A 25,534-nucleotide genomic window follows, 5' to 3' on the forward strand; every position below is an offset into this window, starting at 1 on the left:
AGAAAATTGAACTGTATGGAATTCCAACAACCAAGAAGTTAAACTAGACACATTCATCCAGACCAGTAGAAGGGGTGGAATCAGGCGGCTGGGTGGAGAGGAGATGCGGCAAAAAAAAGCGGTGGCTGGCGGACCCTGGGCGCAAGGTGGCAGCAGGCAGACCCAGTCAGGTGACAGATTGTGAAGGGGTGCCAGCATGCAAGGTGGCTGGTGACTGGGCAGTCCCACATTCACAGGGAGATAAACCAGGAGAAAATGGGAAGCGAGACAGACTGCGCAACCCAGGGTCCCAGTGCAGGGAAATAAAGCCTCAAAACACCAATTGGAAACACCTGTGGGGATTGAGGTATTGGGAGAAACCCCCAGCCTCACAGGAGAGTTCATTGGAGAGATCCACAGGGTCCTAGAACATACAAAACCCATCCACATGGGAATCAGCACCAGAAGGGGGTGGTGGAAGTGACTGAAATCCTGCAGAGTGGAACAAGCACCATTGTTCCCTCTTGAACCCCTCCCCCACGTACAGTGTAACAACCTAGTGACTGAGTTGACCCACCCAGGCAAACACATAAGGCTCCACCCCTTATATGCAACATATGTGTCAAGACAAAAAAAAATGGCCCAAATGAAAGAACAGAGCAAAGCTCCATAAAAAATACAACTAAGTGACGAAGAGAAAACCAATCTATCAGATGCATAGGTCAAAGCACTAGTGATTAGGATGCTCACAGAATTGGTTGAATTTGGTCACAAATTAGATGAAAAAATGAAGGCTACTCTAAATTAAATAAAGGCAAATGTACAGGGAACCAAGTGATGAGAAGGAAACTGGGACTCAAATCAATGGTGTGGATCAGAAGGAAGAATGAAACAACCAAACAGAAAAGAATGAAGAAACAAGAATTCAAAAAAATGAGGAGAGGCTTAGGTACCTCCAGGACAACTTTAAACATTCCAACATTCAAATTATAGGGGTACCAGAAGGAGAAGGGAAAGAGCAAGAAATTGAAAACTTATTTGAACAAACAATGAAGGAGAACTTCCCCAATCTGGCAAAGGAAATAGACTTCCAGGAAGTCCAAGAAGCACAGAGAGTCCCAAAGAAATTGAACCCCAGGAGGAACACACCAAGACACATCATAATTACATTACCCAAAATTAAAATGAAGGAGAGAATCCTAGAAGCAGCAAGAGATAAGGAGGCAGAAACCTACAAAGGAGTTCCCATCAGACTGTCAGCTGATTTCTCAAAAGAGACCTTACAGGCAAGAAGGAGCTGGAAAGAAGTATTTCAAGTCATGAAAGGCAAGGACCTACATCCAAGATGACTCTATCCAGCAAAGCTTTCATTTAGAATGGAAGGACAGATAAAGTGCTTCTCAGATAATGTCAGGTTAAAAGAGTTCATCATCACCAAGCCCTTATTCTATGAAATGTTAAAGGAACTTATCTAAGAAGAAGAAGATAAAAAACATGTACAATAAAATGACAGCAAACTCACAATTATTAACAACCACACCTAAAACAAAAACAAAAACTAACTAAGCAAACAACTAGAACAGGAACAGAACCACAGAAATGGAGATCACATGGAGGATTAGCAACAGGGAAGTGGGAGGAGGAGAGAGGGAGAAAAGGTACAGAGAATAAGTAGCATAGATGGTAGGTAGAAAATAGACAGGGGGAGGGCAAGAATAGTATGGGAAATGTAGAAGCTAAAGAACTTATAACACATGGATATGAACTAAAGGGGGGGAATGTGGGTGGGAGAGGGTGTGCAGGGTGAAGGAGAGCAAAGGGGGGAAATGGGACAACCGTAATAGCATAATCAATAAAATATATTTAAAAAAAACAGAATCCATACCAGAAAAGGGTCTTCCTAGAGAAAGTATAACACAATGAATTTTGAAATATGAGCTAGGGACATGTGGTAGCCAGAACAAACACTTGCTACCCTTGGGGCAGGTGAAAAAGAAGAGTTATTTCAGGCATAAAGTAGTGGCTGAGTGGTCATCAGAGAGACACCAAGTTGGCCTGACATGGAGGTTGATTGTGTATTCAGCAAAGCAAGTTGAAGAAGGGGAAGGGCTAAACAGTCTGCTTAAGTAATGATGGTTTTTAAAAACCTGGGTGGGGAATGCTGTGGTGCAATCACAGCATAAGGAAGAGATAATGGAATCTGTTGCCTAAACATCTTCCTATAGCAGATATCTCTTATGTGCTGCTTCAGATCCTCTAGACTTTGCCTGTCTTTGGGACCACTGGCCATCTTGTTCTGTTGCAGCCCTTGTGATGACCAGCTGAGTACAGGTTCCCCAACTGACAGCACAGCATGTTGTACTGCTCACATACACTGCCTCTCATCCCATACCTCTCACATCATGGTCTGCCGAATCCTTGTTGGTGCTGAGATATGAAACTCCACTGGATTCACTCTGCTGCCCACACATGCTCAGCAGAGAAGTGCAGGGAAGACAACACCCACTGCTGGAATCTTTGAACAAGAAGAGTCAGGAGCTTGCAGATAAATTATTCTCTGTTCTCCCCTTCAATTAGACTGTCCTGAGACCCAGTATTTCCCACAGCCTCCCAGGAGAAACCTACAAGGAAGCAGTTGGTCACATGGACACCAAAGTGTGGCTAGTTTAGTAACTCTTCTTGCTGCCTCTCCAACCTTCCTTGCCTCACTCTTCTTATCCCTCACCCTTGCTTCCCTGTCCTTGTGCTCCCTGAGAAAGTAGGAACAGATAAGCTTGAACCTCAGGCTCTGCTTTATGAAACTCTCACTTACAATTTGATGTAAGGTGAATCCGTTCAGGAAAGAAAAGCAATTTGCTACAGGAAGGTGCTCATGTATACACGATACAGTGTCACCCTGACATGGTCCAGCAATCCGGACTCAGATGATACAATTTTAATGAAGCGCCGGTATGTGAAAGTTTGCCCCAAATGGACCCTCATCTGTAGTTGAGGTTGTCAGTCTCATTTTGGGAAACCCCTAAGAAGCCTTTCCTTTATCTGAGCCAGAGAAACTCTTCCCTCTTGTCTTTCCAACTTGAGGCTCTTAGTTCATCTTTTGAATACTCTCAAGTGCCTCCCAGGGCCTCTCTCCTTGGTTCACATAAGGGAACCCAGCCATTTACTGATATGCATAGGAGGAGCCCATGTGCTTTGGCCTCTCCCTCTGAATACTCTTTCAGTAACCCAGTACTGAAGTTTTCTCTTATGTGACTGCCTGAGCCTGTTGGATCTTGCAAGGATAAGTCATATGACATTCACTTATCAATAAGTTATAAGAGCTTTTTTTGCACTGTCTGTTAAAAGTCTAATATCTTTCAAAGAGAACCATTATGATGAAAGTCATATTCTAATAGCTTGAGCTATGATACTGTCAACATATTGGGCCATTAAGGCACAAATCATTATAATTAAAGACACTTCTTACTAATATCCTTCAATCCTTTCTTGGCTTAATTTATTCTAGCTCAACACCATCACTAGACTGATATGCCCAACATTTTTTTAATCTTTTTTGGCAAGTTTAGCTCTCGAGTTCTCAAAATTAAATTAAAAAAGCCTATTTCTTTAAAAAAAAATCTGATGACAAGGAAACTGTGTGTGTTCCGTGGTAAACTTAACTTCTGGGTGAGAATGGCCCTGCCCCACATTTTCTTGGCCTCTTTCCCGAGCACCACTCTGTCCCCATTTCAGAGGCTCCCGAGCAGAGTTTCCAGTTTCCCAGTTCCCATTGAGAGTGGGCTTCCAGCCACATCGACTTCCGCCTGGAGGCTGGCTGGGTGGACCACTCTGTGTCACCGTCCTCCCCACTGCATGCTCTGTTGTTTTCCCCCGAGCTGCACTTCTGTGTTTGCTGCTCAGAGTCTCAGTTTCTGCAGAGCACCCCCACCCCTCATGAACAACAGCAGATCACTGCAAGGACAGGGCAGGGCTGGCAACCTTTTCTTCTGGAATTTTTAATGGCACAGATGCAAACCAAGCAACAGAGCTTTGGTAACTGCTACAGCTGTGTCCTCATTGCAACACTTTTAAAAATTGACTTTATGTTCTATAGAGTACTTGTAGTTCACAGCAAGATGGAGGAAAAGGTACAGAAATTGCCCATGAGTCCCCTGCCCCGCTACATGCACAGCCTCCCTCACCAGCATCATCTCCCACCAGAGTGGTACATTCGTTATCCTCATGAACCTACAGGACACATTGTCACCAGGGTCCATAGTTTATGTAAGAGGTCACTTTTGGTGTTGTACATTCTAAGCGTTTTGATAAATGTACAATGACATGTGGCCACCATTATAGTATCATACAAAATAGCTTCATTGTCCTAAAAATCCTCTCTGTTATGCTTATTCCTCCTTTCCTCCCCCAAGGCCCTGGCAACCACTGATTTTTTTTAATGTCTCCATAGTTTTGCCTTTTCAAGAATGTCATGTATCTAGTTGAAATCATACAGTATGTAACCTTTTCAGACTGGTTTTCTTCACTTAGTAATATGCATCTTAGTTTCCTCCATGTCATGCTGTTCACCTGCAGCTACAAAGCCAGTTGAATCCAGTTTATAGCTTCATTCTTCCGTTAATGTCAAAGCTTCCTCTTCCAGCATCACAGACTGGACTTCTCTCTGCTCCTCTTATGTCTCTAGTTCCTATGAGGTTAGGAGCTTGGAGGAGGGACTGAAGATAAAAAGCAATATCTCTTTACTTCTCAGTTGTCACTCTCCTTCGTTGTCAATATTTTCCAGTGAACATCTCTGTGGATCAGGTGTCACCTGTGGGAAGCCAGGGTACAGACAAGAAGGCTCAGCCATAGACATTTTCCACAGGTCCACGTATCCCTTCCAAATGATGAGAGAGCAGGCTCTCCCACTGGCTATTTCAGCCCCACCATCTTTCCCTATCTACTTCCCTTCTCCCTGACAGTACATACAGTCTGATGCCTAAACAGATGCCTAAATGCAGAAAGTGGTCCCTGTCTCCTCTTCTTAAGGCATCCCAGTCTTTATGGAGACTGTTCTTAAAGCCCTGTACTTGATTTCAGGTTGAGGATGGATAGGGGGCAACAGAGAGATGGGGAAGAGAAGGAAATGACCTCTTTCCAGGAACATTCCAACCATGGCCCCTCAGGCCATTAGCCCCATTGCTCTTGCTCACTTCCCTCCCCTTGTCTTGCCCCATACAGATAGAGAAGAGAGGTTATCTAGGGTAGTGGGTGGTTATTGTAGGGCTTTTTCTATTATGGGAGCAGGAGTCTGATCCAGCTGTCAGTTACTGTGCTGGGCACTGACTGATATAGAGACTTTCTTTGGAATAGGTGGTAGCCAGGACAGTTGAAGGTTTAAGTTTTTTTTAATTGGGGGAACCTCTGGAAAAGCCCCTCTGAGTATTTTAATATACAACATCAGAGGGGTCCAGAAAAGAGGACTTTACAGCTGCCCTCAGCCTCATCCAAGCATTCAAGCAGTTAATGACCTATTGGCCATTAATGTCAAAAAGCTGATTATATCAAATATGAGATGCTCATGTGACAATTGGCCCTCACCTTTTCCTGACCTGCCCTTGGTGACGAGGAGTTGGGCATTATTCTCCTGATGATGCCGCCTCATCACTTGAAGATGGTGTCCAGGCCGCCCTTTCACCTGCTTCCCCCCTACGTTCCACTGCTCAGCTTCCAGATTTCCTGACCAGGACGTGGGTGATATAAATGCAAAGCAAGCCTGGTCATAATTTCTGAAGACCCCAAGGGGATAACTATGAGAATGAGTCCAGTTCTGATTGGCTGAGTTTTCATTAGCGGAGATCATTAAGAGCCTGACCCCTGAGGCTCATGGTCCATGTCTGGTGTGAGCCTCAGATGTGTGGATATGCAGGGCTGCCCAGATGCTATTAGTTGCTGCGGTCTCTCTGCAGTGTTTTACCTTATAAAGCTCGCTTTGGGTTCTCCTTCTGAGGAACCTAATTTTTCCCTCCAGGAGTAACCACCTTTCCCACTTTAAAACAATGGTGCAACTTCAGTGATTTAATTTAGAGAGGCAATGAAGTGACCATTAACATGTTTAGCAAATGGATAAGAAGCCTTTCACAAATGCCTAAAAAAATAAGCATTCTTCTAAAAGTTTTACCAAATATAGCCTGTCACAAACTAATCACTTGAGCATATATTTTTTGTTACCTGACTGCTCCGGTATTAAGTTTTATTGAAATCTACTTACAGTGAGGGGGAAAAATAAAATCTGATCACTGGGACAAAGAGGAATATCATCCAGTGAGTCAGTCCTGTGGGGCCGAGACAGCAGGAATAGGCCACCAACACCATGAGGGAGTTTCTGGGGGGCAAGGTAAGGGTGTCTTCAAATGATGTCCTCTGTCTCAAGCTACACCAGACTAGCATGAGAGGAACTCAGGTAGGTTGCCTGCTGAGTTGGGGCTGGAGCTGAGAGAGCAATAGTTTAGTCCATGGGCAAGCAGGTGGCGGCTTAGACTCAGATGTGACAATGGAAATGGGCAAGTGGGTGCATTCAAGGTATGTTTTGCAGGTAGAGCAGAAAGAACCTGCTGATGATTTAATGGGGGATAAAGAATCAATGATGTCTCTTAGGTTTTTAGCTTTGAACAACAAAATGGTTGTGGTTGGTGGGGATGGTGGTGTTATTTAAGTGGATGGGAAAGATGGAGGAAGGAATGAGCTGAAAATGGGGAGGAAATTGGAGGACATTTATCCTTTGAGTAAGAAGAGGACAGGAAACCATTAGAAAAGGTGGTGTTTTGAAAAGTCCATTGTTCTCAAGTTGGAAATCATCTCTGCCTGTCCCTACAATTTCTAGTTAACTTGTAGTAGCTTACTTTTTCAGTAGGCAGGGGTGTCCAACCCATGGCTTGGGGGCCACATGCGGCCCAGGGATGGCTATGAATGAGGCCCAACACAAAATCGTAAATTTACTTAAAATCTTTTTCTTTCTCATTGGTTTTCATTAATGTTTGTGTATTTAATGTGTAGCCTAAGACGACTCTTCTTCCAGTGTGGCCCAGAGACGCCAAAAGATTGTACACTCTTACCTTCTCTACAATGTTCTTGTCTTCCTCTCTAAAGACCAGTTTATGGCTGATGAGAATTGTTGTTATCCCTGAGTCTGTATTCATAGAGTAGACTGTAGTGCTCAAAGACCTTTATGTGTTTCATGAAAGCTATTTCTGCAAATGGAGTCAAGTGGATATTAACCAATAAGTATAGTATCCTAAATGCCAATTATCTGTGCCTAAATAGAGGTTCTGGTCTAAACAAAATGTAATTGCCAGAGATAGAGACCTTGGGAGGGAAAAGTTGAAAAATAAAAGGGCAGGGCGTGGGGTCGACTAAGAGGTTGAGAGGCAGGGAGGAAGGTGCACAAAGGAAGAATGCTGAGGGCCCATCATTAAGGACTTCAGCATGATGGAGTCTTTTCTCTTCTCCCCTGGGATACCACAAGGACAGCTTTCTTCCTCAAATGAAACTCAAATTGTTTTAGGAATCAAAGAACGACCTGAGTAGTAATATGATCATATAACTAATGGAATATTGGGGAAATAATCAGGAAAAACAAGGTAATGTAGAGGGAGTCTCCTCTCATGCACTGACAGAGAGAAGCATGTAGAAACCATCAGCATAAATCCTAAAGCTAACTACCAAGGGGGCTATCACTAATCATCCTCAGAAACAGGAATACATCTGGGCTACTGGAGGGGCTAGAAGTAATAGAATCTTTCTACAGTTCCTTCCTTTTTCTATTGAAAGAAAGGGGTGGGGGACCCAAACAGCAAGACCCAGTTTGTTTCCTCAGTTTATCACTCTGTGCGAAAGAAAGCACTGGTTATTTTTGCTGTGCAATGATGTCATTGTCCAATTCTCTGAGCTGGGGAAGAAGGGATTTCCTCCTGAACAGGTCTCAGAGAAAGGGACTGGTGATTTAGCTAGCTTTCATAGTTGGTCATGCCAAGTAAGAGGCAAAAACCAAAGAGAAAAAGACAAGATTAGTGGATTTGAAATATCTGTCTTTCATTGCCACTTCAGACCCTGATTCTGACTATGGTCTTGTCTTTGTCTTAGTTTCCCTAGTTAGTAAATGGCAAGTTAGGTCATAGATTATGTGTTTGTTGTAGATTATGTGTTTGCTATAAAGCTCCATAATATTGTCACTTGCCTTGAAATACTATCTGATGTAGCATTATTATTTAGATATAGAGGTAAAGATATAAAATAGATACTGATATGGACTTGTAGCAGTAGATAACACACCCTCCAGTGCAGCTGCACCATTACATAAAACCTCATCAGTGAGGGCCCCAGGTAACACTCCACTGCTTTCCCACCATTCATTTCCTTGCTACAGTCACTTCATCCATACTGGCCTCCTTACTGTTCCAGCACATCAAGGTTGCTTCTACCTTGGGGCCACATGTGCTGACCCAAATGCTTGGAATGTGCTTCTTCCTGATTTTGCATGTCTTGTTCTCTCACTTTATTCAGATCTCTGCTTAGATATCCCCTGCTCAGAAAAGTCTTTGCTGACCTTCCTATCTAGAGAGTACTCTACTCTGTCCTTTCCATCCACTTACTTTTTTTCTTCACAGTATTTCTTACCACCTGATTTTGTCAAGCCTAGCTGTCTGTTTATTCATGGTCTGTGTCTCCCACTAAAATAAGAGTTTCATGAGGACATGAAGTGTAAAGCAATCACCAGCTACTTTCTCTTCATGAGGACACATCCCCAATGCCCAGAACAATGCCTAGCTCCTAGAAGGTAGCTCTGTAAATTTTTACTGAATGTGTGAATAATACAAAACAAACACATGATTATCAACTCAGTGACTTAAAAAATCAACCTATACTCTGTGCAATGAGGGTTTGAGAATTCAAAATATGTCATGATAGTTTTTCTTAACAGTATCTACTATGGTGGAAATGGATATTAAAGATGAGAGTCAGAGTGTAGGACCATGCAGGAGGTAGTGGTGATGCTGAGGGCTGGTTTGAGGGCTTTAGAACTCCACTCATTAATCTCCATCTGCCTCCTTTACTTTTCCAGCCATCACAGCTCAGCATAGGTGGTGCCATAGAGGACAAACCTCTTCTATCCCCAGGCATCTGCCACCAGAGTCCCTTCCATGCAAACTCTGATGGGGCCCCAGGGGACCTCTATAAGCAGAATGGCTTCCGAGAGTGACGTTGCAATGGCCAATGGGACATACCAAAGAATGAGCAAAGGGAAGGGAACCCCAGGGGCAGGGCACTCAGCCCTTCCATTCTCTCTGACTTCTCCCAGCAGCTTCGCACCCTCTCCTCAACCAAGGGGTCACTTCAGCTCATTAATTTTGGCTTCCATGGCTTTTCTTGGTAAATTACTCCATATGTTTGTTACTCTGTGTACAACATATGTATGCTTCCATTCCTTATTTGCAGTGTAAATTAGAAACAGGTGTCACTCTAAAGCAACTCAGCTACTGCCCATTTTTCCTTTTTCCCTCTGGATAGTTTTCTCTGCTCCAAGGCGCCTGTGCTGTGAGCCCGGTGCAGGGCTGACAGGAAGCCACATTTCTGACTTTAACCCCTTGTTCTCTTTTTATATTTATTCCATTGTGTACCCACAAGGCCTGAGGCAGCCAGATGCACTCTCTTCATTTGACAAATATCTGTTGAGCATTCAAGCACTGCATAGTGCTTTCTTTCAAGGTCTTCGTAGTCAGAGGGAGATAGGAAGCACAAGACTATGCAAAAAGCCCATCGTTATAACTGACTGGCATGATGAGGTGGAAGTAAGCAGGACTGCCCAGTAGTCTAACATGAATTTGATGTCTAAGAGTATGGTATTTAAGTTAAGTTCTGAGAGACAAAGGGAAGTTAGCCAGGTGAGAATTGAGGGCTGCATGCATGAGGCACTTAAGGGGAGAAAGAGCTAAGACATTCAAGGCCCAAATGGATAGGTCATTGCAGGAAAAGGGGGGAAACATAAAAGGAGACTGTGGAAAGAAGTACGCAGATGAACCAGTGTGCTATGAACCATTTCAATAGCTTTTCATTTTATTCTAAGGGCAATGAGAAGTCATTGAAGAGTTTATAGCAGAAAAACAAATGATTTTAATATATTAAAACTATTGCTCTTGCTATTAAATGGAGAGTGGAAAGATGGTAAGAAGGGAAGTGGGTAGAGGGTAGGTCAGTCAGGAGGCTGTCAACCTAGGAGGGTAATGACAGAACAGGGAGATGAAAACAGAGGTGGAAGGATGCAGGCAGATTTGAGCTGTCTCCTGAAGGATGTCATTGGAATGACTCCTCAGAGTGTTCCACCAGCCCTTGACTGAGTATTTCAGGACTTCCACTAAGTGAGAAAAACCCACATAGGTAAGCCACTGTCTCTGCCACTTCCAGCTGATGAGAATTTCCAACTAGGTTCCCTCTTCATCCCTGTATGCATTCAGCTTGTGGTTCCATGCTGTTCAGCAAAATAATGTGTATTGACTTCTTGGTTGTATCTTGCACATGCAGGCCTGCAGTGAATGGTAGGTAGATGTGGAACCCTCACTACAAAGCTAAACACAACTTAACCATCACAGCTTCCTTGGGGCCTTGGGGCCAACTCCTTCTTGTTAGGAAACTTCAGTGGGAAATTGGGGCCTTGATTGTTTTTAAAAACTTTCTCTTGTGCTATTTTTCAGTAGTTTCTTTTCATGATAATCTCTGGAGAGAGTGGCAAATACTTGGATATCCTAATATTTACTTCTTAGTAGAAGGGGGCTGAAGGCATCAGTAGATTTCAGAGTGGGCCAAACCACACTAGTATCACAACACACAGCCAGTTTTTCATATTTCCACTATGGCATCAATTCTCTACCTTGTATCATGATTATAGAACAAACTCTGATGGTCAAGGACCTAATCTCATTCAATGTTGTTTTCCCAACATCATACCAGATGTTGCTATGTGCACTAACTACATACAAATTTGTTGAAATGTACTGAAATAAAGGCACATGAAAAAAACAAGATTAATAATCTAGCACATGTGGATCGGGTATTACCATGTAAGCCATTCTTTATCTCAGCTACCTCACTTGAGGCTCACAGATAAGACACAATAAGTATCATTGTCTTCATTGTATAAGTGGAAAACCTATAGCCTAGAGGGAGGCAATGACTTGCCCAAAATCACATGGAGAGTCTTATAAGCACCAGAGTAGAGCCCCAGGTTTCTGATATGGGTCTCTAGGTTTGACAACTCTAGGAGGAGTCATTCACATGGACTGCAGTGTGAATGGAGTCCCCAAAGCTATGTAGTGGGTAGGACCACATGGAATCCTGGTGCAGGGATCTTTCTGTTATCTCAAGGCTATTGCCTGAACATTTCTTTTGCTCACTTCTGGCCATTCAGCTGTTTATCACCTCTTTTAGAACTTAGCCTGCTGGGGAAGGGGATCAGCCTGATTTAGCCTTACATTTAGATGCAAAGGAGAGACTCTAAGACATAAAATAATTTATTTTTATCTATTTAGTTAGTAAGTGGTTTAGCTAGACTGAAAACCAGGTCTATTCACTTCATAACATTTTCACTTTCTGTCACCAGTGCCACTCAAACCCAAGTCTCGGTAGACTTTGGACACAAAATGATGTGTCCGGAACAGAGGCTGATGAAGTCATACATGCATACAAAAAACATGGCTTATGTTTCTAAAACATAAATTTTAATGAATAAACTTGGGACATATCATTACTTTCACAATGCATTGTAGAGTCTAATATTAAATACAATAATTATATTGGATGTTAAAGACAAAACTAAGACTTGAAAATAATACCACACTTGCCACAGGCACCTTGGGATAGACTCACAGACATGGTCCCAACTATTCCCCACAACCCGGCTCTTTTACTTTCTTCTGTGGTTTTAGTTGCTTTGGTGGAAAGGTTTGAGAAACAACCAGGTACACCCCCCAGTTTTCCATAACACTGAGCTGCCCTCTTCACTCTGCACAGAAAAGCTGCTGGTCAGAGAGTGAGTTCCAGTTTCACAAGTGCAAAAACAGCTGCTGCTTGTAATATGTGCACTTTCCACAGGTACTTTTATCTGTAGGTATGTTGGGGGAAGTATGAGAAAAGTGAGTTTTAAATCTAAGCAGTGGCTTTAGCACAGAACATGGCACACAGAGTTGGTGCTCAGTAATGGAGAGTTACTTACTATGATTTCCTTCCCCTCAGGAGCATGATAAGAAATCATGTCTTTTATAACTGAGATCACAATCTCTATGCCTTCCATATATCCCAGACATTGCAAAAAAGGACCATCATGATACCAGGACAGCATTCAGAGCTCACCGGAGAAAGCAACTTTTCCATTATTGTTGCACTCATGTGGATACAGGCATCAGTTTCTATATCAAAATAAACTGGGAGGAAAGAGGACCTTGTTCATTTTTAACTAGTTCTTGTGTATCAAGTCCTCTTCTTGGGTTAATGGTGGAATGTACATTCTGGCAATGTCTTCAGCATTAACTAAGAAGCTGCGGTTAATGGTGGGACAGATGTGTGGTGTCCACCCAGAAACCTGATCTCTCCACTTACTGGACATAATGCACCCCAGGCAGCAGTAATCACAGTAGTCCCAGCTGGCATGGAGAGTGCTTTTCTTCCCCCCTACTCTGTTGACAATCCATTGATTTCTTCCTTTTCTAAAAGCTAGCTGGAATACCAGCCTTTTTGAGTTATTTCCATAGAAACAATTTCACATTGAAATTTTTGTACTTAACCACTATAGTGCAATCACCTTGACATAGACAATGACATGAATATATTTTGCCCCTCCTTTTCTGGTGGCCTTTGCTCAGCACCATGTCAGTCCCTGTGACTTTTCACCCTGACAGAATGCAACGCTCTGATTTCAAATGCTAAAGAGTCAGACTGTCTCTTGGGTTAAAAACCATAATGCACAGGAGGCCATAAAAAGCTCAGTAATATTGAACATTAAAAAAAATGGCTTCTTGATGAAATGCATGTCATTGGAATGTACAAATTCACATTGCTGAATGATGTATTGGGCTGGCCAAAAAGTCCGTTTAGTTTTTGCCATAACACAAAAGACACATTTTTCATTTTCACCAATAACTTTATTGATTTCAATATTTTGAGTTGGCTTTCTTCTGCATGGTATAACATTGATTGTTCTCAACTAATGTCTCAATTTGATCACTGTCAACTTCAGCTGGCCTGCCCTACTGTGGAGCATCATCCAGCAAGAAATCTGCAACACAAAACTTCACAAACCACTTTTGACATTTTTGATCAGTCACAGCACCTTCTCCATAACCTGCACAAATTAGTTTTCTGCATTCAGTTCTGCTTTTACCTTTCTTGAAATAATAAAGCATAATATGCCAAAATGTTGCATATTTTCTTCCACATTCAATATTAAATGGCTACACAATTCACCAATTTTTTATTTTTAATATATTTTATTAAGTATGCTATTATGATTGTCCCATTTTTTTCTCCCCTTTATTCTGCTCTGTACCCCAACAATTCACCAATTTTGATAAGTTTTTTTAATGCATGCTGATATCATAGCTGTCACAATACAATGTAACAAAATTGTTTTGAATGAAGTTAAAGACAACAAACCACTACTAGAGCTATCATACAGAAAAAAAACAAATGAACTTTTTGGCCAATATAATATAAGTAAAATCATCACATGCCAGTAGGCATGCTATATTAGTTCTTCCTGAAAGCTTTGTCCTCCCATTGCTCACTCAGGAAACTCCCCTTAGATTGATAAGTGTTAGTGGGGTGGGGTGGGGAGAGGCCCTCAGAGGAAGGAGGGGCATGTCTAAGTTCACTCTATTATTAAAATGAACCCTCCTTGTTTCTATATCCCAATGTGATTCTTAAACATCAGTGGTCAGTGTGGCTCAGTTGGTTGGAGCACCATCCCATAATCAAAAAGTTGTAGGTTCGATTCCTGGTTAGGGCACATACCTGGATTGTGGGTTTGATCCCTGGTCCAAGTGCTCACAATCCCCAGTCCAGGCATGTACAGGAGGTAACTGATCAATGTTTCTCTTCCACATTGATGTTTCTCTCCCTCTCCTTTCTTCTCTCTCTAAAAGCAATAACAAAAATGTCCCTGAGTGAGGATAAAAAAAATAGTGTGATTGCAGTTTCATGCTTTACTGAGAGAAGACTTATTTGCTCCTGATTAGAGCAAATGTAAAATAAGGTGAAACTACAATCACTTTTAGATCAGGAACTCTTTGGCTCTTTAAGTTGTACACAGTACACAAGCAGGGGACAGTAGGACCCATGCAGGCTGTCACTGGAAGCAACATGGAGTCCAGAAAGCCCTTCTATCTTTCTCTACACATCAGTAAAGAGTTCCAAGGTCTTTTCCCTCTCCCTTAGCTACACTCAGGGAAATTGGGGTAGAGTGCGTCGGGGCCGGGGGGGGGGCCCAAAATGAAGACTGAGATTGCCCTAAGTTTTGCACTGGAAATGAGTTGAATTTGAGGGCTACTATGGAGCAAAAGTAGGTTTAAGCCATTTGCTAAGCTCTAGAATTAGTGGTACCTTGGTACCTGTCATTAATTCTTTCTGACAAGTGGCAAGCAAGTGAGGATTGATGAAACATTTTCTCTCATGGGCTATTGCACAAGTTCTGGCAAGTGTGGTGTGTGGCAAACAAGTGCCAAATGCTAACACATTTTTCTCATCAAAATTCAACAAGTACCAGGTTTGACAAGTTCTGAAGCTGGCAAGTACCGAGGTCCCACTGTAGTTGGTTATAGGAAAACTATCAAGAGTCACTCTGGAAACGAAGATAGTGGTGGGGGTGAGGCTTCACTTGGGACATGAAGATGCTAACAGAAGACCACAGAATTGCATTCTGGACAAGAATTGCACAACTCTTCATATTTGAAGCTGTTCTTGCTCTTCCAAGTGTACTGGAATAAAAAAAGGAAGCATTGGACTGAATGTCTGTATACCCCCCCAAACTTATATTTTGAATCTCCACCCAGTGTCTGTATTTGGAGATGAAACCTCTAAAGAAGTAACTTAGAGGGTAAATTAGATCATAAGGTCGGGCCCCAATCCACTAGGGTTAGTGTCTTTATAAGAAGAGACACCTGAAGTTCACTCTCTGCACATACACACAAGATACATGTGGCCATCTGCAAGCCAGGAGTAGAGCTCTCACCAGAAACCAAACTGCAGGAACCTGGATCTTGGACTTCAAGCCAATGTGAGAAAATACATTTTTATTGTTTTAGCCACCCAGTCTATGGTATTTCATTATGGCATCCCAAGCTGACTCTGGCAGAGGGCTTTTCCTATCCCTGAATCTGACTGCGTGTCAGACTTGAGGCAGAACGGAAAAAATGCCATTTATTTGGACAGCTGGGTCCTAATGTAGACTACAGTGCTTCTTTGCTGTGTGGTCTTGGGTAGGTCACTTTGCTTCTGAGCCTGGAGATTCCTCACCTCTTAAATTGGGATAAAAAAATATGGATGACTTACCCCATTATTTCAGACTCAAATACTTAGCATAACAATAACAGCTAATATAATTTGCACACTTATTATATACTGAGCATTAATGTAGGAGCTTTATATATTATTTTTATGTCAAGTTTTTTGAGGTATAATATACATATAATAAAATTCACCTTTTTTAATGTACAATTCTGAGTTTTGGCAAACAGAGTCATTTAAGTGCCACCACACTTAAATACTTCACAAAGTTCCCTCATGCCCCAGTAGGGCAAGTCCCTTTGCCCCACCGTGAATTCCCAGCCTCTGTCAACCATAGGTTATTTAGACCTACAGTTTTGCTTTATCAAGAATGCCTTATCTTATAAATGGCATCACACAATGGCACCAAAAAGGTTTTCTAATGTTAACTCATTTAATCTTCACAACCATATTTTGAGGCAAGTATAATTATTATAGAATAAATAAATGTGGTTATGCTATAAAAAAGCAAAAAAAGGTATTATACAAACATGAAGTATTGTTATTGTTATTTTTATTATTTTTGTTATTATTATTTTATAGTAGAATAGAGATAGAATTCTTAATGCAAATTTTTTATTGAATTTGCCTCATCTATTCACCTAGAATCCAAATGTCAGGAGATAACAATGATAGCTCTGTGGCCTTTCCCTTCCAAACATGATCATTTGCCCTGTACTAGCAGGATAGAGATTTAATTGTGAAAAAATAAAGATTTGCAGGAATATTGTTAGCAATAAGGTCCAGCATGCCCTCTCTTTGATTAATCCCAAAACACTTTGATTGAAGTTACTAAGTCATAATCCTTCTGCTACGATCATTATGGTAAAAGATAATGAAGGATTTTCTAGGCTACAAATAACAGCAATTTCAGATGTAGTGATAATCAGCTCCCACTGTATGAGAGGGTGACCAGGAGGTCACCAGCACTCCTCCCAACTCAACTTGATCTGAGTTCATTCAGGACTCCTGGCAAGGCTGGAAGGGCTGACTTTTCTCCCATGAAGTATCCCTTGGTTCAGTACCCATGCACCACAAGAGCACCTCATCACTCTTTATAATTGGAGAATTCTGATCTTCCTGGTGTGGTCAGAAAGTGCCCACAGTCTGACCACAGTGGTTCTAGTTTCTCCAAGGAGAACATTTTGCACAAATTGTTTCTCCTCCTTTTTTAGCTTCATGCTGCAGGTGAAACACAATAAATAAGTAAATAGGGTCCAGCTATTTATTAAATTTACAACTCTCATGAATTGTTAAGGAACAGATCAAGAGAAACTACTGAAACAAAGTAATTGGGTAAAGGGTGCGTGAGGAGGTCTAGGAGTCTCTTCAATATTTAATGCTGCCAAAAACGTCTGACAGCTAATCATCTCTTAATGTGGCTTGCCCTTTGGCCTGCATGCTTCTAAGGGAGTAAAATGTTTGGCTGCCAAACAAGTTATCACTCACTCACTGAGTAAATACCACAAACTGGAAGTGGCCTCCCAGGCATCATTGGTTTTGCTAGTTGAGTTTACAAGGTCCCAGATTAGCATTACTCACTTTATATCACCAGTGGTTTCCAAGCCAGCTAGGCATTTGCTGTGGATCTATAGAAAGGCTCCAGCCTACCATTGTGGCTCTCATAAACACAGAAGGGAGACAAGGCATCACCATGGGGGAATAATGAGTCGTGGTAAGGATTTCATGATCATTTGGAGAGATAAGAAAATGACCCATGAACATAGACAATGGGGATGGGGGTTGACTGTGGAAGCAGGAAGTAGGCAAAGCAGGGGAGAGCAATGGGGGAAATTGGGATAACTGTTATTGGACAGTAATTAAAAAAAACATGATAGGAGGTGAAAAAAAAAAGAGAAAAGAATCAGGCAAGACCATACGCAACACTGGTATTCGAAATGGGGCTGGACAAGGGAGACTTGAGAGGATATTCAAAGAATTGGAAATAGGAATAGACTGGGAAGGGGCAACACTGAGAAGAAAGGATGCAGCAGCAGAAGAGAAGATGAAGAGGTAAGGAGGATGGCAAATGCATTTTTTTGTGAAGCCCGACAGAAAAAAGAGAGTTAAGCTTGTCACTTCCTCTGTCATCTCCCAGTATACCTGAAAAATGAGTTGTGTATTCATCGTTAACTTGTACCAGAGAAAACAATGTTTTGTATATTTGTAAAAAATGAGAAAGAACTAGGTTATCAGTATAAATAATGGTGGGATGGCAAGGTGTCTTCAATACTGCTGGTCATCAATTCATAGCTACACTTCCTCAGCAAGTTCCTTGATTTCCCTCTAGTCCTAGTTTTCTTATGTAGAAAAATAAATCATATTGGTTGTTAAATGACAAGGACATTTTCACAATTTACAACCTAATGACCAAAAAGTATGCACTCAAAGAGTATTTCTTGGATAAGAAATAAATGTTGCAGTTCTAGTGATTAGATGTGTCTAATTTGATTTAAAAATAATAAAATCATTTCTAGCACAAGACACTTTACCAAGGACCTTTTAGTATTCTGCCCAGGATTTATTGTGTTAAATACCTTTCAACTAGGTAGATTTAAAGGATGCCCAGAACCAGGTATTTTAAGTAGTACATAGTTGTTATTTTTGCATTTAACCAGATCATCTGATACATATCACCATCAAAATTGTGAGGTGTCATGGAAATCGCATGAAGAGCTAAATGAAAAAGTTATTTTCTTCATATGTTTTAAAAACAGAACTCATTATTTTCTGTAATTTGATTTATTTTAGCCATTCCACAATTTCTGTTTGGCCATGGGCCTCAGACATTGTTCTGGTTAGCTTTGCTGATTTCACCATGTTGCAATGATTAGCAGCCGTGATGGTCATTCAGTCCTTTTCTTTTCATGGTTTAACTTTCTTCTTAAGCCGTTGTCCTTGTCCTCCAGCCTCCTAAGATATGACACACTAGTTACCATCTGTAGAACAACACTCCCTTCGTGTTATGCATTATGACATCTTCTTAGACTTTATTCCCAGAGTAAATAGTTCCAGGTCTGCACCATAGACATGCTCCCCATCTCCCCGCACTCCATCTACTCTACAGATGGCAAACTGAGGAGTGTGGTCTCTCATACAATTTAGCATTTATACTCTCTACAAACCCCAGTATTTTGGATTGCATTTTATTAAGAGGTTACAACTTTCATTGAATCGTTCTTATTTGTTGTGTCAAATAGTGAGCCAGTTTTCATTCATTTAATCTAAGACTTGGTTGTATCAAGAGTGTAGAGAAGTCATTGGAGGATGGATAGGAAGGCAGCAAACACTGATCTCTTTGAAAGAACACTATAAGATTTCCTTCCCAATATCAGTACTCATAAGAAACCCACTTGAAGACATCATATGCTTACCACCCAACTCCCTCGTGCCCTGCCAGACATAACTGACTAGCATTCACCTTTCTTGAAGCATGTGTCAAGTAGCAAAAAAAGGGAGTGTCTAGCCTACACTGTTGCCAGAGCTGGACCAAGTGAGCACAGGGCTTCCTAGTACTTAGAAAAGGCACTGAGCTGTAGCAGGGACAGAGAGTGCCTTGAAATGGTGGAATATGAGCTTGCCTTTACTAAGTAGAAAGGAGATCAAATTTTCCAACAGGCTTGAGTAGGTTTGGCCTGGGTGATGAGCCACAACTAAGCTTGCTGGCTGAAAACACAGGGCATGTGTTGGAGACTGGAGAGGCTGGAAACAAAGAGTGACCAATCAGAATGAGTGCAAGATGTTCAGGGGGAGGGCACTACGTGTGTGGCTCTAGGTAAGCTACTAAACTCTTTGAACTTTGGGGGCATTGTTTGTAATATGAAGGCAAGCCAATGTCTACCCAAGAAGGTAACTATTGGGTTTAAGTGAGATAACTCAGTGCAAATTCTTTGTAAATGTGAGGTACTAAGAATTGATGGATGACTGTGGTGGCAACAGGGTGGTACCTAATTATAGGGCTAGAACCCCTGTGTCTAGGGTTGAGGAAAATAAAAATTGCAAATCTAAGTGAACTCCCAGCTAACTGGATTTCCCATCTTGATCAGTTTAATCTGGTGAATTTAGTGAAAGGCATGTGGCCTGACCCACGTGGACGGCAGGAGAGTCTCCTCAGGCACCACAGCATAGCCAGCAGCCGAGGCAGCAGTTCTGACTCCCAGTGTCATACTTGGGATTACATTCCATGTCACAAATATTTGAGCAAGGGTGTGAGGGCAAGTTGCCAAGTAGCACAATGCGAAACAAATGTCTCATTGTGTTTGTTGCTACACACTGGTTTTGTGAGGCTCCAAAAACCATCCAGTGATTGTGACTGAAATGTGACAGTAATTTGTAACAACAGTGACATTTTTTTTGTCTACTTTTGTGACATGCTCCAAAATCCTGAGAAAAGGCTGTGAAAGAAATGTTCAGAAATGTTCTAAACGGGCTTAGAAAACTTGTGAACCCTGTCTGAACTTTTATTAGCTTCTCCCACACTCACCCGTTTGACATCAGAACAAGGAGAGCATTATTTATAACAGCATGTGTGAAATCCCAGAAGGGATTCTTGAAAGAATTAAAGTGAAAAATCTGTCCAAGCATAAAATAAATGATCAGATGGGAAAACATGTAAATCAAAATTTGAACCTTATTTTTTCTCCTTTAAAGGAAACGGGAGCTTTTTCTTTGGCCATTAGCAGTACAGGACAGAAAACCTGGCAGAGTAGGTGCTGTGGTCACAGGGTCACAGAGCACTTGTCATTGCGGTGAGGAGTGCGGGAGAGATGTATGTGTTGACTCTCCTTTGAGTCTCTGGAATGGCTGTTCCCCATGTTGAGGAACTCAGACAGTCAAATGACAGAGAAGGAAGCAACACATTCAAAGTATTTAGTGCATTGAAATTTATATTGTCTGCTTAGGTATTAACCTCACAATAACCCTGGAAGGTATTCACTGTTACCCACATTTAATATTTGAAGAGAGGAAGGCACAGAGAGGTTTGGCAACCAGTCAAGTTTACCCCACTAGGAAACGGTACACTAGGGTGTGCCCCGAAACCCAGCATTTCATTTCACGAATTAAGTGTTGTCTACTGCACTGCAGCTGGGAATCCACGAGGAATATGGGAAGCCTGGTATCTTGCTGGATTAATGCATCCCAGAGTGTGTTTTTTAGCTGGCTGCTTCTAGGAGATATTTGTAAATGGTTCTCTATCTCTCTCCCTCTCCCCGACAAACACACCTTCAAATTAGTTTACCACCATCATCCTTTCTGGTCAGCCAGTGCTGATGTCACACAGGTTGTGTTTCAGATATCAGCCCTGATGGTTGAGTATTGCCATTACCTTCAGTCTTGTCCATGCAGCTTCATGAGGGGAGTCTGTGCTCATTGAACAGTGACTACCTGTCACTGCAGGGGTGAGAAGCAAGTGAGAAAATCAAAAGGTGGTGAAAGACAACCAGCCTCTAGTTAATGTAGAAGCTTTTGGTGTCTTCAAAGCTAAACAATAAAGATGGGTGCACCTGAGCCAGCAAGTTGTATTCCTACTTGTTAGATTTGGAGTCACTGTACAGAGAAGAACAGAAAACAGCAAAAAGCACCATCCTCCTGCACATTTGTGGGTTTGTTGTTGTTTTGGTTTTTGAGGCTAAGGGCGTTATTTGAAACCACCAAGCATATTAGACATCTCTGACCCTCTCAGCTCCTTGGGTTCTGAGTTAAGCAGCATTTTTCAGGCACTGTTAGTCCACTTCCTTCTTTTAATGAGTCAGAAATGGATATTGAGACTTGTAACTGTGGCATTAGTCTCAGAACCCAGGAAGTTGTCCATGAGGTTGAACTCCTGGTGACTCTAAGCTCCCCTTCTGCCCAGTGTCTGGCACGGCATTTGAGCTGGTTGTGCTGAGGTTCCCCAGCATGAAAAATGGGACCTACTACCCATCAGGGCTACTGTGCAGAAATCTGTCAGATTTGGAGTCACTGTACAGAGAAGAACGGAAGGGAATTCTAGGTTGTAAAATCAGGCAGCCCCAGTGGGCTCCAAACCTGAAATGGGAATGCTTCACTTTCTCCAGGAAGTAGGAAATCATGGACAAGTCTTCTTTGTCAAACAAAGCTCTCTTTGCCTATACTAATGCTCTTGACATCTAATGCCTCAGCCTCCATGTTTTAACTAAAATGGGCTTTTCAGAATCATAGTTACATGTTTATTTTTGTAAATATGCTCAGCTGCAGTGCTCTGTCATAGAGAAAAGTTCTGAGCTTGGAGTCTAAAAACCTGACTTCTTTGTGTAGACAGTAGTCTGAACCCCGGTTGCCTCATCTGTATATGGGAATAATTTCTGCCTTACTCATCTCTGGGTTGTGGGGAAGGTGTTTGAAGAAGCACCTGTCCTAACACCTTAAACTGGAAGAAAATTGGCCTCGCTAAGGAAGTAGAGTCACTTGGTGGACCCTTTTGGAATGAAGAGACCCCTACTTGTTATCCTAGTCAGTCATCTTGCTAATCAGAAGGCTGAGTCGTCCTCATACCAGAATATGTGTGCATGTGTTCTACCCAAATGAACATCCACCTAATCATCAGCTCTGCTCCTATCTAGTTTCAAGAGAGAATTGGAAATATGAAAAAGATTTGTTGACCATTCTTTGCCTTCTGTCTCTGGTTCTTGAGATTATAAAGAAATTGTATTTTTATGTGTTTATAAACTATTAAAATTAATAAATTCAAATAAAGGAATGGAAGAAAGTGTCCCCCACATCTCCCTTCTACACCTTTCCCACTTATGGTGGGAACTTAGTTTGGGGGTGACTAATGCCTCTTTTTTCACCCCTTTTCTGCCAGGTTGGTGGCCATACAATGTTGCCCATTCGCTGGATGCCTCCGGAAAGCATCATGTACAGGAAGTTCACCACAGAAAGTGATGTCTGGAGCCTGGGGGTCGTGTTGTGGGAAATCTTCACATATGGCAAACAGCCCTGGTACCAGCTGTCTAACAATGAGGTGCGCAGTGGGCTGGGTGAGACCCTCCTAAAGGGCTGACACCAAGAGGTGCCCCTCGACCGGAAGTTAGGACATGACCTAATGTGGATTTTTGGGTACAGCACTTCCCAAATGGCCTGCTATATGCCTAAATGCCATGGCCAAAGCAGAGTCCCTCTCAAAATTTAAGAGCTAGTAAAAGCAGTGTTTGCTGACATGCTTAGCATCCTCTGGTGATGGGACTGAGGAATCCCTGTGTGGTGCTCATCTAGCAAATTAATAACGTATGTGACATTCTAGCACCCTCAGAGCACAGCTAGCTTTTGTGTATTATTCCAGTAAGGTCTCAAGTTTCTTTCCTTTTTGCACATTTCACTACACCATGTACTTCTAGTGAAAAACTCATTTTGTTTTCCTATTCTAATCCTTTTGCAAATATATCTATATTTGAGGGGTAGGTTTGTGGTCAAACACCTCACATCTTCTTCAGGCCCAAGTCTGTCTTTTACCCAAATTCACTACCCAAAATGAACACTCAGTTCTATACTCTGGGGAGTCCCTCATCAGTCAACACCCTGACACAGAGGTGACCTAGTTTTACCATCTCAGGCTGGTAAAACTAAAGCACACTGGAATTCTAGGGTGAGGTTTGGGATCACTCATGTAGGAAAATTTTCTCCACTAGTTAGGTGAAATCAGTGTGCTTGAAAAATGGGTATAGTACAGTTAAACAAAATATACAAACCTATAATAATTGCTCTCTTCTTTCTGAAGAAAATAAACACTGAGTGGGTTTCTTTAAAGCAACCCTCTCTTTGCGCTGACATTTATTTTATCTGTATTGTTTTTCCTCTTGTCTGATCCCATCTTTGATCTCCATCCAGGTGATAGAATGCATCACTCAGGGCCGAGTCTTGCAGCGACCTCGAACATGCCCCCAGGAAGTCTACGAGTTGATGCTGGGGTGTTGGCAGCGAGAGCCCCACATGAGGAAGAACATCAAGGGCATCTATACCCTCCTTCAGAACTTGGCCAAGGCATCTCCAGTCTACCTGGATATTCTAGGCTAGGGCCCTTTCCCGCAGACCAATCCTTCCCAAAGCACCTCCTCAGATGGGCCGAGAGAGTGAATGTCTTTTAACCGCTGCTGGATGCCATCAATCTGCTGTTCTCTACTCTGACAGTATTAACAACAAAGACACCAAGAAGCTTTCAGAGGGAAGCAATGTGTACTTCTCCATCCGTAGACACAGTATGGACTCCTTTTTGGCATTATCTCTTTCTCTCTTTCCATCTCCCTGGGTTTGTTCTCTAGTTTTTGTTCTCTTTTTGTTTGTTTCTCTTTTTTTGTCTTCCCTGCTTCACAGTTCTTACCCTTTCTTTTTAATCAATCTGGCTTCTGCATTACTCTTAACTCTGCATAGACAAAGGCCTTAACAAACCTAATTTGTTATATCAGCAGACACTCCAGTTTGCCCACCACAACTAACAATGCCTTGTTGTATTCCTGCCTTTGATGTGGATGAAAAAAAGGGAAAACCAATATTTGACTTAAACTCTGTCACTTCTGCTGTACAGACATCGAGAGTTTCTATGGATTCGCTTCTATTTATTTATTATTATTATTGTTCTTATTGTTTTTGGATGGCTTAAGCCTGTGTATGAAAAAGGAAAACTTGTGTTCAATCTGGGAAGCCCTTTAATTATGGGAGATTAAAACCAGAGAGAAAGAAGATTTATTATAAACCGCAATATGAGAGGAACAAAGACAACCATTGGGATCAGCTGGCATCAGTCCCTGCTTAGGAAAAACCCAGCAACTGTTAGCTGGGAGGAATGTATTTGGCACCTTCCCTTGAGGATCGTTCTGAGGAGTAAAAAGACTGTTGAACTCTGTGGCATCGACTATTCATTTCCCATCATCAGAAACTCTAGAGTATAGTAGAGAGAAAAGATGGCTTCTGCGAGACACAAGATGGTACGTCACATGCTCAGACAGTCTTGTCTTTGTAGATCATGGTCATAGCACTGGGTTGTTGTCCAAGTGTTATCCAATGATCCTTTGTCAAGTTCTCTTAAAAATAGGTGGATTCTTGTCTAGAGATCATTTCAGGGTTGGGTAGGAAAGCCAAGCACTTGGAAAAGATAGGACAAGCTATACATTCAGAGACAAGCTTCTCTTATATTGAACTTTTCAGATAGCACTTCCCTCCAACCCCTACCACCACCCACCTGTCCTTTTAACTGTGCAAGCAAAATTGTGCATGGTCTTCGTCAATTAATACCTTGTGTGCAGAAACTACTGCTCCAGAAATTGTGCCCCTGATATGTAGAACAGATTTATTTATAAAAGGTAGAACTTATATAATTAGGGGAAGCTGATGGAGTTCATTAGCCTAGTATAAATGTCTCTGGGCTGTAGGGTGGTGATGGGTTTTAACAAATATGGACCCTGAAGCCTGGATGTCCTCATGCACGTCGAACCCACAGTGAGAATGTGGGACTGTGGGACTGTGGGACTGTGGGAAAGGCAGAGTCAGTCCCTGAGAGAAAGGAAACCTCATCTCTGGGGATGTCTTATGCATTGATGTTCAGTGTACACAGGCCAAGTCCTTGCTCTGGGCTCTGGTTGGGAGAGTGGTTTCATTCCAAGTGTGCTCCATAGTCAGTGTGCCGTTTTGTTTTCTTCACTCCATTAAAAGAAGTAAAGTAAAAAATTAGGCACAGCATGCCAATGAGAAGCTATGCCCAGACCAAGCTTTGGAGGTGTGCTTCTGGGCACAGTCACAGGTTTTGTGAAATAAGGTTGTAAATTTAAATAAAAATTTACAGTTATTCGGATGATCAGTTACACCAAGGAAGAAATATACTTCTGTTCCTCAAGAAAACTTGCTACCCTCTGTGAGGGGAATTTTGCTAACTTGATATCTTTATAACACAAGCCAGACTGAAAAGGAGTGATTTTAATTCATCCTAAGTCATTTTATTTCATATTTGTTTCTGAAGGTGCAATTGCTCTGTTTAGGTTTT

The 25,534-nt window shown here is 41.9% G+C and overlaps 1 protein-coding gene across 2 annotated transcripts in view; it reads left to right on the forward strand.

The window, feature by feature from the left end:
- The window catches only part of NTRK2 (neurotrophic receptor tyrosine kinase 2), a 327,977-nt gene extending 303,256 nt beyond the window's left edge, over positions 1–24,721 (forward strand). For both annotated transcript variants that reach the window (XM_045841007.1, XM_045841008.1), the window contains 2 exons: positions 22,367–22,525; positions 23,389–24,721. In XM_045841007.1, coding sequence (XP_045696963.1) covers positions 22,367–22,525; positions 23,389–23,574 — 345 coding nt within the window. In that variant the 3' untranslated portion in view covers positions 23,575–24,721. The remainder of the gene's footprint in view (positions 1–22,366; positions 22,526–23,388) is intronic.
- Positions 24,722–25,534: the final 813 nt, after the last annotated feature.

This window comes from Phyllostomus hastatus, unplaced genomic scaffold (assembly GCF_019186645.2).
Source record: "Phyllostomus hastatus isolate PE091 unplaced genomic scaffold, TTU_PhHast_1.1 phas_contig_34, whole genome shotgun sequence".
Classification (NCBI taxonomy): Eukaryota; Metazoa; Chordata; class Mammalia; order Chiroptera; family Phyllostomidae; genus Phyllostomus; species Phyllostomus hastatus.